The following is a 12,886-nucleotide window of genomic DNA, read 5'->3' on the forward strand; positions in this document are numbered from 1 at the left end:
AACTTATTTAATCCCACCCCTGTTTCTCATTAACAACTTGACAGATTTTTTTTGTAAGGCGTCCTGCTGTCTCAACATTTGAACCAAAACAATGAACAAAAGACCTATATCAAATTATAATAAAAATTATTCTACAGTTCACCTCACCTAAATTTACACACATTGTGGTTGCAAAATGCACATGCATTTTGCAACCACAATGTGCGCAAATCCAGGAACAATATATATTGTCACCACGGGTGACAGTTAACCGTTAACTTATATTTATAATACACCAATAACTTATATTTATAATAAATACCAGCAATGGTAAGAACAACAGTACCAGAAGGTAATGGACAATACATACTTACTAAATGAGGAACAACAATTACACAATCATTTCAAGACCGAAGTTGATTTAACATAGTGTTACCACCCACTCTCTTTAAAATTTGACCAGACCATGTGTTTATATACAGTAGCAATTTAAATCTGTGGATATTTTGGCATTGCTTGTGTTGGATATCCAGACTGTTCCAAAGTCACACACCACATACAGACACACAAAAACTTTTACGAGTAGTCCGAACTTTAGGTATTTTAAAATCACCATATCCTCTCAAATTCTTTCAAAGTTCTCTCTTGAACTGTGAAAAAAATCTTGTATGTTACTTGGTAGTAATTTGTTGAATGCTTTAAATGGGATTATTGACATATAATATTTTACAAGATCATGGAATTTTAATAGTTTTGACTGAATGAACAGAATATGAGTGTGTTCTAGAACCAATGTGGGTTATAAGTTGTTGCCGACTCTTTCATATTTTGTAATTATTTGAAGTCACATTCATGTCCCTGGTCCATCCGCTCCTCCTGCGGATCATTAGGGTCACCGTTACTGACCTCAGCGAGGTCCTCGTCAATGAACCCACAGAGGGTTCGGTGGGTCAGTGACACGCATGAACCTTCAATGAATCTCAACGTATGACTGTCCCAACAGCTAAATCCAAAACATCCCATCAGACAGTTAAAAGTGAAGAAGTACGAGAACTGAAACGTACTCAAGGACCAAGGAAGAGAAGTACAGCTGCTTTCTATTTAGCTTTTAGGGTTTTTGTGACCTGGAAGACAGAAAATCTCCACCAAGAACATGGATTCCTATTCTGCTGTAACACATCTGTGGACAACATTGAATGTTTGTAAAAAAATATATATTGCATTGTAATTCTTGACATTATGCCATCATGGAGGTTTTTATTCATGAAAATCTGAAAAAAAAATGTAAATAAACTTTTACATGAGAAATAAATATGACGACATAGCGTGGCAAAATTGATTCTCCTACTCAGGTGAGGGATCATACATTTGGAAAGCTCGTGTGTTTTCTGGATACATCCAATGAAGAATGATTCATTTTCAAAGGCAACAACAGAAAAACCTCAGAAGATTCTGAAAACATGTAAAAGGATGAAACTAATTACGTTGAGGCGAGATTTTCTCTTTTCTTGTCATATTTCATTGAGAGCAATCACACAGCCCATCACCAAATATGGACATAAGTGCAAAAACATGCTTTTTCAATCATCTTTGGACCTGTGCCCTGTTTTTATGAATCTTATGCATCTAAAGAAGTGGGAAGAGTTTTATTTCTAGTGTCCTCTACAAACTTGTGCAACCTCTACAGTGTTGTGTTAACCAAAACCAGGTATGATGAGTCATTGTTTATCAGAGCAGGAACACAATGAATCATATTTAGTGGTTGATCTTCTGGTAAAAAGAAGAAAAATTATCGAAATGCCTTTTTTGTCCTCTGGCAGAAAACCAAACCTCAAGCCTTCTCGGACTATTTACTTAAAAAAATGTTTCTCTGGGATTCATTGCACGTCAAACAGACCAAGTATTTGCTAAAACATTCAAATTTCCAGCTGTTTTTGATTTATTCGCCACTCTCAACAACATACAAAGACTATCGACGGCTGGATCCACTAGAGGTCAGCAAGGACAAGGATTACAGCTACTTTTAAGTGGCTCCTTTTCTGCAACTTGTCAGGTTGTCTGTTGTGAGAGAATATATTTTTCTCTTCATAAAAAAAACAAAACAAAAAAACTTGTTTGATGTGATTCAAAAGTTTGGAACATTTGATTTGCCTTAATTTATATTTTCATATCAAAAACCAACAACTTTGACAGTGGTTGTTCTAAATGATGAACTTCAGCAGTAATTCAGCCTTTGCAAACTGAGTTTGAGCACTTTTCTAGATCTTTGTCGTGTGAAATTTCCCTTTTTGAAATTTCCCTTTTTGGTTCAAACTGAGGACCAAAACCAAGATGATCTCAGGCTTAAACCACCAGTCAGTTAAAACTGAAGACGATTTCACTGATTTAACTTAAAATCCACAACAAAATGATTTAGGGGGGGGGGGGGGGGGGTTATCTGCTTTTCAGTTTTGGTTTCCATTGCCACAATTCACATCCATAACATATACTGTATACAGGGTGGATTTGTACAGTACCTCATCTGGCAAAACTAAATAAAGACACAAATGTATGCATAGTTAAGGGAATATTTCTGTTTCTTCTTCTCTTTTATTTTTTGTGGATAGCAATAATATTAACAATTAGCTACTGTGTCATTACTTTAAGTATTTAGCATTTTTGGCATGCGAGCTGTGAATTAAACGCCATAAATAGAAGTCCTGCAGGGCCTTAAACCTGCTGTAAACAAGTAGATTTGGCACGTAAATCTAACACAGCTGCAGTCTACTGACCAATGGTCCGATGTTTGAATAATCCCCCATCCCTCCAACTCTTTGAATGTACAACAGACAACTAACCAGCAACTAAATTCTCTCTTGAATTCCTGCCTCTCAGATGGTATATTGCCTTTACCTGCTCTTTGTGACACATTTCTTTTATTTTCCAAGGAAAGGATTTCTGTGATCAGATCATCTGTTGCTCCTTCTGTCTCTGATCCTGCTACTCCTCCTGAATGATCGTCAGTCTTTCAGAGTTTTCAACCAGTTTCTTTTTTCCAGCACATGCGGCCATCTCACTGTCCCTCAGACAGCTCCCACCTCGTCTTTTTAAGGATGTTTCTAATACCACCGCATCACGTGTTGTGGATTTCATAAATTCTTCAGTGATGTCTGGTTGTGGTCCAGCCCCTCATCAAAAACAATAGCATGGATTCCTCTGTCATTCCTAACTACAGCCCTATTTTCTATCTAAGCTCTTGGGAAGGGTCGTTTATAATCCATTGCAGTCATATCTTGACTTAAATGGTCTGTCTGAGAACTTCTAAGTTACACCACATCACAGAAACAGTCCTATTAAAAGTTTTAAATTACCTGCTTATTACTGTGGATTCAGGGAAATCTGCTGTCAATCTGCTGTTGGACCGATCAGCTGCGTTTCATACAGTAGATCACAACATTTGCTATCACGTTTTGAGCAGCGTGTTGATATTAAAGAGGCAGTCCTGAAATGATCCTACCCACCAAACAGGAGCTTCTGTGTTAATGTAGGCCTATACTCCTCAGCTGTGTCCCCTCCAAGTATTTCAGTTTGATAAACAAATTCGCACAGTCGTCACGTTCAACTAAAACTTCTCAGTAAGGTGAAGGCCTGCCTGCCTCCCTTCACAGGACTTTGAGGGAGTTATCCATGCTTTTAATGCCTCTCGTTTGGATTATTGTAATTCTTTATATTTCATATATTTCAGGATCCCATTCAAACTTCTATTACTGGTTTCAAAATGCCTCAAAAGCTTGGCTCCACCCCATTTGTGTGAACTATTAAAACCTCATACTCCACGTAGAAAAGATTAAGAGGACTATTAATCAGCTGCTCCTGGATGTTCCCAGAGGTGATGCTTGGAACTTTTTAATTAGAAATAAGTATGCAACAACCGTAAATGAATGTAAAATAAAATATGATAACCCCAAATAACAGAAATCATACTAACCATATAGGGCTTAAACAAAATATTGAGTGGCACTTCTGGACTTCTGCGCTCTGCTTTCATGCACCCTCCGCCAGAGCTGGGTAGTAACGAGTTACATTTACTCCATTACAATTACTTGAGTAAGTTTTGGGAAATTTTGTACTTTTAGGAGTAGTTTTGAATCACTATACTTTATACTTTTACTTGAGTAGATTTGTGAAGGAGAAACTGTTACTCTTACTCCGCTACATTAGGCTACGTTGAGCTGTTACTTTTCGTTTATCCCTTTTATCCACGTACCCGTAAATCTCATGACATCACTGGGTGATTCTTTGGGAAAAATGTTTGTTTTAGCATGTTTTGTCACATTTACACAGACTCAAACACACACAGAGTTTCCATGAGTTCATGGGCTTGTTCTAGTTCTGCCTGGTTAAAAAAGAAAAGTACAAAGGCTTGAAATTTTGTGCTACTTGTGCTTAATTTATTTTTTTATTCTGTTATTATTTTATTTTTTATTAAAGTACTTGAATTTACTTTAAGATTATTTTAATTTAAGCTATTTTTTATTTTTTATTAATTTTAATGTATTTTATTATTTTATTGATTTAATTTGCCTGAAGATGATTATTTTGTACTTTTGTCTGTTTGAATGGTTGTGTTAAAAAAAATAAATCAGACGTTACTCAACAGTTACTCAGTACTTAGTAGTTTTTTCACCAAGTACTTTTTTACTTTTACTCAAGTAATTATTTGGATGACTACTTTTTACTTGTACTTGAGTCATATTATTCTGAAGTAACAGTACTTTTACTTGAGTACAATCTTTGGCTACTCTACCACCTCTGCCCTCAGCTGCAGACGCTCAGCAACCCGTCTGCACAATCTGCTTTCGCATTCTGCGCATGTGTCGCCGCCTATTGGCTATTAGTTAAATTGCAGCTTTAAAACATTTGTATCAATTGCTTCGTGTTTACAGACAGAGATGCAGTTCCTTCATATGTTAGTGTTGGCTGACAGATGTATTTAATGAACTGTATTAGTTAGAAATGTGGTTATTGTCCTCCATGGTCCCCCTAAAATGTGCTTTAAAGTCTCCCAGTGTCCATGCAGGCAGTTTTCTAACTAAATGAGACAAGTGGGAGAAGAAGAGGGTCAAAGCACTTCGTTTCTGGATTATAACTGGACGGGATTTAATTCTGTTCCACCGAAATATATTGGATTGAACAGAGTTGTATTTCAACAGGCATAAAGTTGAGAGAAAGTTGAGAGTAAGTCATGATAAGCTGGCTGCTAGAAATAGATACATATCATGAGTTTGGTATGCAACGATGTGAACCATGCGGAATCAAGCGTGCTGTCCTATTTTTTTTTTTTTCGCCATTGACAGTAAATGAGAAGTAAATGAGCGATAAATCATCTGCATCGGAGACGGGGAGGAAGCGATCAGACAGAGAGGAAGAGAGAGAGGGGGATACAAAAGGGTGTGTGAGTGCTAAGACTTATTTAGTTTCTCTCCAAACATCGCCAACTGCATTTTTGTCTTGGGTTGGGAGAGGAGAGCGACTTCCAGAGAGGGAGAAGGAGGAGAAACTGAAGCTGAAAGTTCTCTGCAGACGCGCCTGTGCAGGTTGGTTCATCTTCATAATCTTAGGGTTATTCTAAATATACATTTTATGACTTGGACTTGCGTCTGTGGGACAGCATGGACCTTTCCATCATCAGTGCATCCTCCTTCCGTTTTAATCTCCACGGAACCTTAATTGTAGATGTGCAAATCTTTTCTGTTTCTGTTTTCTTCTGCGATTTTATAATAGTTTTTTTTTTTACCTTATATCAGCGTACCGTTATGGTTCTGCGCGTTGACATGCCCGACTCCTCTGCACGCACCGTTAAAGATGCAGCCAAATGAAACATATCGATTCATTAAACGACTATAATGACATTTTAAGTAGAGAGACTCTCATAGATGTCGTTTATTTCATCATAAAAGCGAGCCACTGTAAAATCTACTGTTCAGTGAAAACGGGAATGTTTGATTGCAGCGCAAACAAAAGCACGGTTTTACGCACGCTGGCCATAAAAGGATTTTCCTGCAAGGATCCATTCACACAGGATTATAGTAATAATAACCATTATTCCCATATGTGCGATGTCGTTTTCACTTCATGAAAATGAACCGATGCGCTCTGTTGTGATCCCGCACAGACGTGAGCGACGAATGAGAATAAACCTGACGATGGCAATAAAAAAGCCTTTCGTGTACTTATTAGTTATTAGTGGCTATAACCTATATATATATATATATTATATATATATATATATATATATATATATATATATATATATATATATATATATATATATATATATATATATATATATATATATATATATATATATATATATATATATATATATACACTATTAGGTCACTAGAGCTGAAAGACGACACCGGATCACCTGAGGGAAGCAGCTTCTCCAGGGCTATTTATTATTGCTGGTGTCGGTGCTGTGGCAGGTGCTGCATACCGTTCATTGTAATGCTGTCTCTGCCTCAGCGTTATGTCGCCTTTTCCAGCGTGTTTCCAGCTGGACCTGATTCCATATGAAAGAGCTGGAGAGGGAGGTGTGTCTGTTGTGCTTCAGTGTTGGAGCAGGAAGTGTTGCTGTATGTGTGCAGCAAACCTTTTAGTACTGAGAACTAGAGAGAATTAGGAAGAGGGATTTCTGCTCAGAGTTTATATAGGTACAGTAAACAGTTGTATGTTTGTGTGCAGGGGCTGTTTTCAGACTATTCAGGGTCCAGACACTTGGGTCCCCTAGTTCAACCTCAATATACAGTATTTAGGGAGAAAAAATGTACTTGCTTTCCCTTGTAAAATTATTTTATCATCCAAAAGATCCAGAAGAGTTTTCTTGGAAAGGTGTGAGTTTATAATGGCAGAATTTCTGAGTTATGATGACATATTTTATAAAGTCAGAAATGTTAATTTTTTCATGAAATTTTAATCCTTTTTGTTCCTCACATGTGTCTAATGCAGCATTGAGCTCAGCAACGTTTACACTAGTCTTAACTGGACACTCCCTCAATAAAATGGGATTAGTTTCGGATGTTGGTTCGTTTTCCAGTTTGTCAACTTGGAAGGCTCCTAACAAGATCCAACATGAGAACTTGTTCAACTGGAGGACCCAGCAGTTGAAGGTAGAAGCTGATAGGCTAGAGACAGTCCATCTGTCCTCCAGTTAACCATAACCAGCAGTCTTCACCTGTGCACCAATTCAACTGCTTCAGGCTGCTTTTTTCTTTTTAAAGATGAAAAAAACACACCCCTCAGTTGTCGTGCATTTCTGAAATCTACCTGTAGGGACAGAAACCTTTTTTTAACCAGGCTGTTTGTGTCAAAAATAGTCATTTTAACATGGCAATCCATAAAGAGGAGATCATTTCTAGAGGTAACCCTCAGTGGTCAGTTGAGGAACTGCAACTAAACGTACTTCCTGTTTAATGTCAAACTAGTGAGAGCAATGAAGCCTATTGATTTTGATGTATAGGCAGATCGCCCTAAAAGCTGACACTAATTGCCATTTTGTTGAAAATGGATCCGTTGTCACTCGAAACTGCTTCGATCTGTGTTATTTTGGTCACAAATCATTCACAACTTGCCATCTAATAATAAACCTAGTAACTCTGGATAAATGCATCACCATCATCCTAAAAGGTCTGAACTCCCACCATTGCTTCCAAAATAGTTGTCCAGACAGAAACACAATCATTTATAGACCTCCAAAAAGCTAGAAACTGGTTGTCTGTGCGTGTGTCATAGATCAGTGCCTTTATCTAGGCAAGACAAGTTTATTTGTAGAGCACAATTCAACACAAGGTAATTCAAAGTGCTTTACATCGACATTAAGAGCGGCAAGACACAATTAAACAGTAAATAACAAATAAAATGATAAGAAAAGGTAAAATAAATAAAAAGCACAGGTTGTTAAAAAGTAAGGGCAGTAGAGTACGGCAGGTATTTAATTTAGGACTACGCGTCAGTAAACAGTAATGTTTTTAACCCTGATTTAAAGGAGCTGACAGTTGGAGCAGACCTCAGGTCTACAGGAAGTTTGTTCCACCGGTGAGGAGCAGAATAACTGAACGCTGCGTCACCTTGCTTGGTTCTGGTTCTTGGGAACCACAACAAACCAGATCCAGATGAACCTCAGGGGTCTGGGAGTTTCATAGGAACTAACAGATCCAGCATGTATTTTGGTCCAAGACCATTCAGGTCTTTGTAGACCAGCAGTAAGATTTTAAACTCTATCCTTTGACTCACTGGAAGCCAGTGTAGTGATTTCATGACCGGTGTAATATGGTCCAGTTTCCTTGTGTTTGTAAGGCCTTTGTCATTTGGAGACAGTCAGAACAATGCATTTCTGTGTGTGCACTTCATAGTCTGACAATGAAACCTGCTTAGTCCTTAAGAACACAAGGAAACTGGACCACATTACATTGGTCAGTGAGTCAAAGGATAGAGTTTAAAATCTTACTGCTGGTCTACAAAGACCTGAATGGTCTTGGACCAAAATACATGGTTGATCTGTTAGTTCCTATGAAGCTCCCAGACCCCTGAGGTTCATCTGGATCTGGTTTGTTGTGGTTCCCAAGAACCAGAACCAAGCAAGGTGAGGCAGCGTTCAGTTATTCTGCTCCTCACCGGTGGAACAAACTTCCTGTAGACCTGAGGTCTGCTCCATCTGTCAGCTCCTTTAAATCAGGATAAAAAAATTACTGTTTACTGATGCGTACTCTTAAATTAAATACTTACCTGCTGTACTCTTCTACCCTTAATTTTAACAACTTGTGCTTTTTATTATTTTACCTCTTTTCTTATCATTTTATTTGTTATTTACTGTTTAATTGTGTCTTGCCGCTTTTAATGTTGATGTAAAGCACTTTGAATTACCTTGTGTTGAATTGTGGTATACTAATAAACTTGTCTTGCCTAGATAAAGGCACTGATCTATGACACACGCACAGGCACACACAGAGCATCCTAACCAGTTTCTAGCTTTTTGGAGGTCTATAAAAGATTGTGTTTCTGTCTGGACAACTACTTTGGAAGCAATGGTGGGAGTTCAGAACTTTTAGGATGATGGTGATGCATTTATCCAGAGTTACTAGGTTTATTATTAGATGGCAAGTTGTGAATGATTTGTGACCAAAATAACACAGATTGAATCAGTAGCGGCAGAGTTGCCCTTACTTTAACAACTTGTGCTTTTTATTATTGTACCTCTTTTCTTATAATTTTATTTCATTTATTTGTTATTTAAGCGTACTCTTAAATTAAATACTTTCTAAAAAAACGCGAATGAGAGGATTTTATTATTTTACCTTCTTTTCTCATAATTTTATTTCATTTTATTTGTTATTTACTGTCTAATTATGTCTTGCCGCTTTTAATGTCGATGTAAAGCACTTTGAATTACCTTGTGTTGAATTGTGCTACAGGACTGTCAGGAAGTTATGAAAATTAGAATATTGTGATTTTCTGTAATGCAATTACAAAAACAAAAATGTCATACATTCTGGATTCATTACAAATCAACTGAAATATTGCAAGCCTTTTATTATTTTAATATTGCTGATCATGGCTTACAGCTTAAGAAAACTCAAATATCCTATCTCAAAAAATTAGAATATTCTGGGAATCTTAATCTTAAACTGTAAACCATAATCAGCAATATTAAAATAATACAAGGCTTGCAATATTTCAGTTGATTTGTAATGAATCCAGAAGGTATGACATTTTTGTTTTTTTAATTGCATTACAGAAAATAAAGAACTTTATCACAATATTCTAATTTTCTGAGACAGTCCTGTATATAAATAAACTTCCCTTTGAAGGGAGAGGTGTCAGCAGAGAGAGAGAGAGAGAGGTAGAGAGACTATGCAGATGCCAGAGCATATGGTCTGATGACGTAACAGCGGCCGCAGACGCGCTGACAACAGTGCGCTCGCATGTGTTTCTGTGCGCGCAACTCTGGCGCAGCCGAGCCTGGGATTAAACAGATCTGCAGCGACCCACATATGCTGTCAGCTCCGATGTAGACCCGGAACACGCGGAAAAACAAATAAACACCAACAATAATTAACAAAAACAACAGCAGCAGCAGCAGCGGAGGATGAACGCCGCGGCCGCCGCCGGCTGCGCGCTGGTGGCCGCGCTGGGCTGCCTGCTGTACGGCAGCGACCTGCGGGACCTGCGGGAGGACCTGCGGGACCTCCGGGTGGACCTGCAGGACCTGCTGCTGACCCCGCTTCTGCTCCGGTTCTCTCTTGCAGACCAGCCCCCCATGCCCGAGCCGGGAGCCGCGGGAGCCGCTCCGCGGAGGAGCCCGCAGGGAGTCCCCTACTCCGAGCTGCCGCACGTCGTCAACGCCGACGGACTGCACCTGTTCTGCCGCTACTGGGAGCCGGCCGGCCCGCCAAGGTCAGGGGGGGCCCGGAGGGAAGGGGGGGTTGGGTGGGTGTTTGCTTTCAGTCATGGGTGTTCTCTACACAATTTAAGAAGAGATGTGGTTTCGTTTTAAGTGCTGTCATATGATCTGTGATGTTGCAAGTAATAGAGGCCACATGGCTTGTTTCCTGTCATGGAGTCACATGACCCCAGATGACAGTTTAGTGGCACTGAAACCTAGGCCTATACCTGTCAAGTTTTGGATTTAAAAATACGGGAAATCTTCCACCAACCGAGGTCCAGTATTACATTTTAAGACAAGTTCAGGTTAACTTTATTAACCCTTGTGCTGTCTTTGGGTCAAAATTACCCAATTCTTTTTTCCCCTCCTTTTTCTTCCTACCTCCCTTTCGTCATTCGTTCCTTTACCTTCTTTGCTTTTCCTTCCTTCTTTCCTTATTTTCTCCATTCTTTCCTTCCTTTCTCCCTTCCTTCCATCTTTTCTCCCTTCTTTCCTCCCTTCCATCTTTTCTCCCTTCCTTACTCCCTTTCCTACTTCTTTCCTTCCACTGAAGTGCTACAGTTCATTCATCTGGCACCATATTGGAGGGGGAAACAAGTGCTGTGCTCTGGTGTATTCGTGAGATTATTAGTTTACCCAAAACTTTTTACTTTATGTGAGAAGCAGATGGTATTTTTCTAGATTATATGCACATATATTGTCATGTTTTCTGGAAGTCCAGAATCAGAGTGACAGCTCTTATAAACATCTATACAATTTAAAAAAAAGTGAAAGTATGAGGTAGACATGGTTATTGAAAGGTGCATTGTTACAGCATATGATTGTGGTTATTATTATTATTGCACAGTGATCGATTACTCTGAGACTCTATGAGTGATGAGAGTTGATCAGAGCAACAGCTTGGGGGAAGAAACTGTCTCTGAGTCTTTAGGTTTTGGTCTGCAGAGATGCTACCTGCCCGTTTCCTGGTCCTGGACCGGTACGGGTCGTGGATAGATGGGAGGTTAGTCCCAATGAAAGTCCACATATAAAAGGACACCTCAAATAAAATGCACTTTTTGACTTCTAAACCAAGCAGCTCCTTAAATCACTTAAAATAAAAAACCTTTTGCAGCCCCCACAGTTTAATAACATCAGTGTAAACACTTCAGAGCCGGCTCGTGGTGTTTTGTTTCAAAAATTAACCAGATTCTCAACCACTCTCATGTCTTACTTCCTGCCAGTTCAATCTGCTGTGTATGAATTCCCTTGGCTCAGCTGGGGTCGAACGCAAACATTGATCCGACACGTATCTTTTGCAGAACAGCCAATCGCTTCTCAGAGCTTCTCAAGCGCTCTGGCGCTTCATATGGGACAACTCGTTCACTCGGACAGCTGTGTTTCGCGGGGCTTCAGCGTCCAGTGACCCAGGAGTTAGAGGAGTTGGTTGTTCTGGCTGATGAGTACTGTTCTCTTCATAGGACCAGGGAAGAAAGGAAACTGAAAACAAAAATCATTAGAAACCATTCTGTAAGAAGGGTTGTGTGACAGATGCTCGTAAAATCGTTTCTAATTATGTTAATCTCCTCACTGACGTTGGGTCGTGACCCCATTTAAAAACCTACTCGTTCAGTTCACTTTATGAGTTTTCTTTGTCATTTTGTGGGCATTGTTGAATGGGTATGGACTTGTTCTGCTCATTACGTTACACTAGAAACTCCTCCGCGCACCCTTGAGTTGTAAAAATCATACCCTGCACATAAAACGGTGCCTGACACAAATGTAACAGCACGACTAGGACAGCAACAGGAACGTCATGTACCTCACGGTTCAGAGTGACACATGAGGACACAGATGGACATGTGGTTTTCTGTACGGATGCTCATCTGTACAGAAAACCTCTTGCGGTTAAAATGTTGCTTTCCAAGAATGATGAAGAAAGGGATTTCTTTTTCATTACGTGGCCAGTGAACAACAAATTTAATCATCTGGAAAATAAATCAAATCCTGACTCATTTAGCATTCTGTTGTGGAAGTGTTTCTCCGCTAAAATGACCTCAAACACTAGTTAATATTGGGTTAGTTTACTTATTAAATATATTTCGCAACCCCTTGTTGGAAATAGGGCTGGCTGGGCGATATGGACTAAAAAATGTATCACAATAATTTCTGGCATTTATCCCAACAACAATAAAAATGACGATAAAAGAAATACCAATTCAACTCCACCTTTTTAACTATAAATCTATCACCACATTCAGTCTTTGCAGCCCCCAAAACACTGCTCTAAAAGATACTAAATGCTACTAAACTACACCAATTAAATTGAATTAATAAAAACCAATTAAATTAGTACACCTGTACTGCAAAACTTTCTTTCTTTCTTTCTTTCTTTCTTTCTTTCTTTCTTTCTTTCTTTCTTTCTTTCTTTCTTTCTTTCTTTCTTTCTTTCTTTCTTTCTTTCTTTCTTTCTTTCTTTCTTTCTTTCTTTCTTTCTTTCTTTCT

At 38.8% G+C, this 12,886-nt stretch overlaps 1 protein-coding gene across 2 annotated transcripts in view; it reads left to right on the forward strand.

The window, feature by feature from the left end:
- Positions 1-5,363: 5,363 nt before the first annotated feature.
- Positions 5,364-12,886, forward strand: part of mgll (monoglyceride lipase) — a 58,047-nt gene continuing 50,524 nt past the window's right edge. The window contains exons 1-2 of one of the 2 annotated variants that reach the window (XM_061736735.1): positions 5,364-5,555; positions 10,266-10,413. In XM_061736735.1, coding sequence (XP_061592719.1) covers positions 10,277-10,413 — 137 coding nt within the window. In that variant the 5' untranslated portion in view covers positions 5,364-5,555; positions 10,266-10,276. Of the gene's footprint in view, positions 5,556-9,966; positions 10,414-12,886 lie in introns of those variants that run through there. The other variant, XM_061736734.1, reaches the window with a different exon arrangement.

Source organism: Cololabis saira, chromosome 12 (assembly GCF_033807715.1).
Source record: "Cololabis saira isolate AMF1-May2022 chromosome 12, fColSai1.1, whole genome shotgun sequence".
NCBI classification, from domain to species: Eukaryota; Metazoa; Chordata; class Actinopteri; order Beloniformes; family Belonidae; genus Cololabis; species Cololabis saira.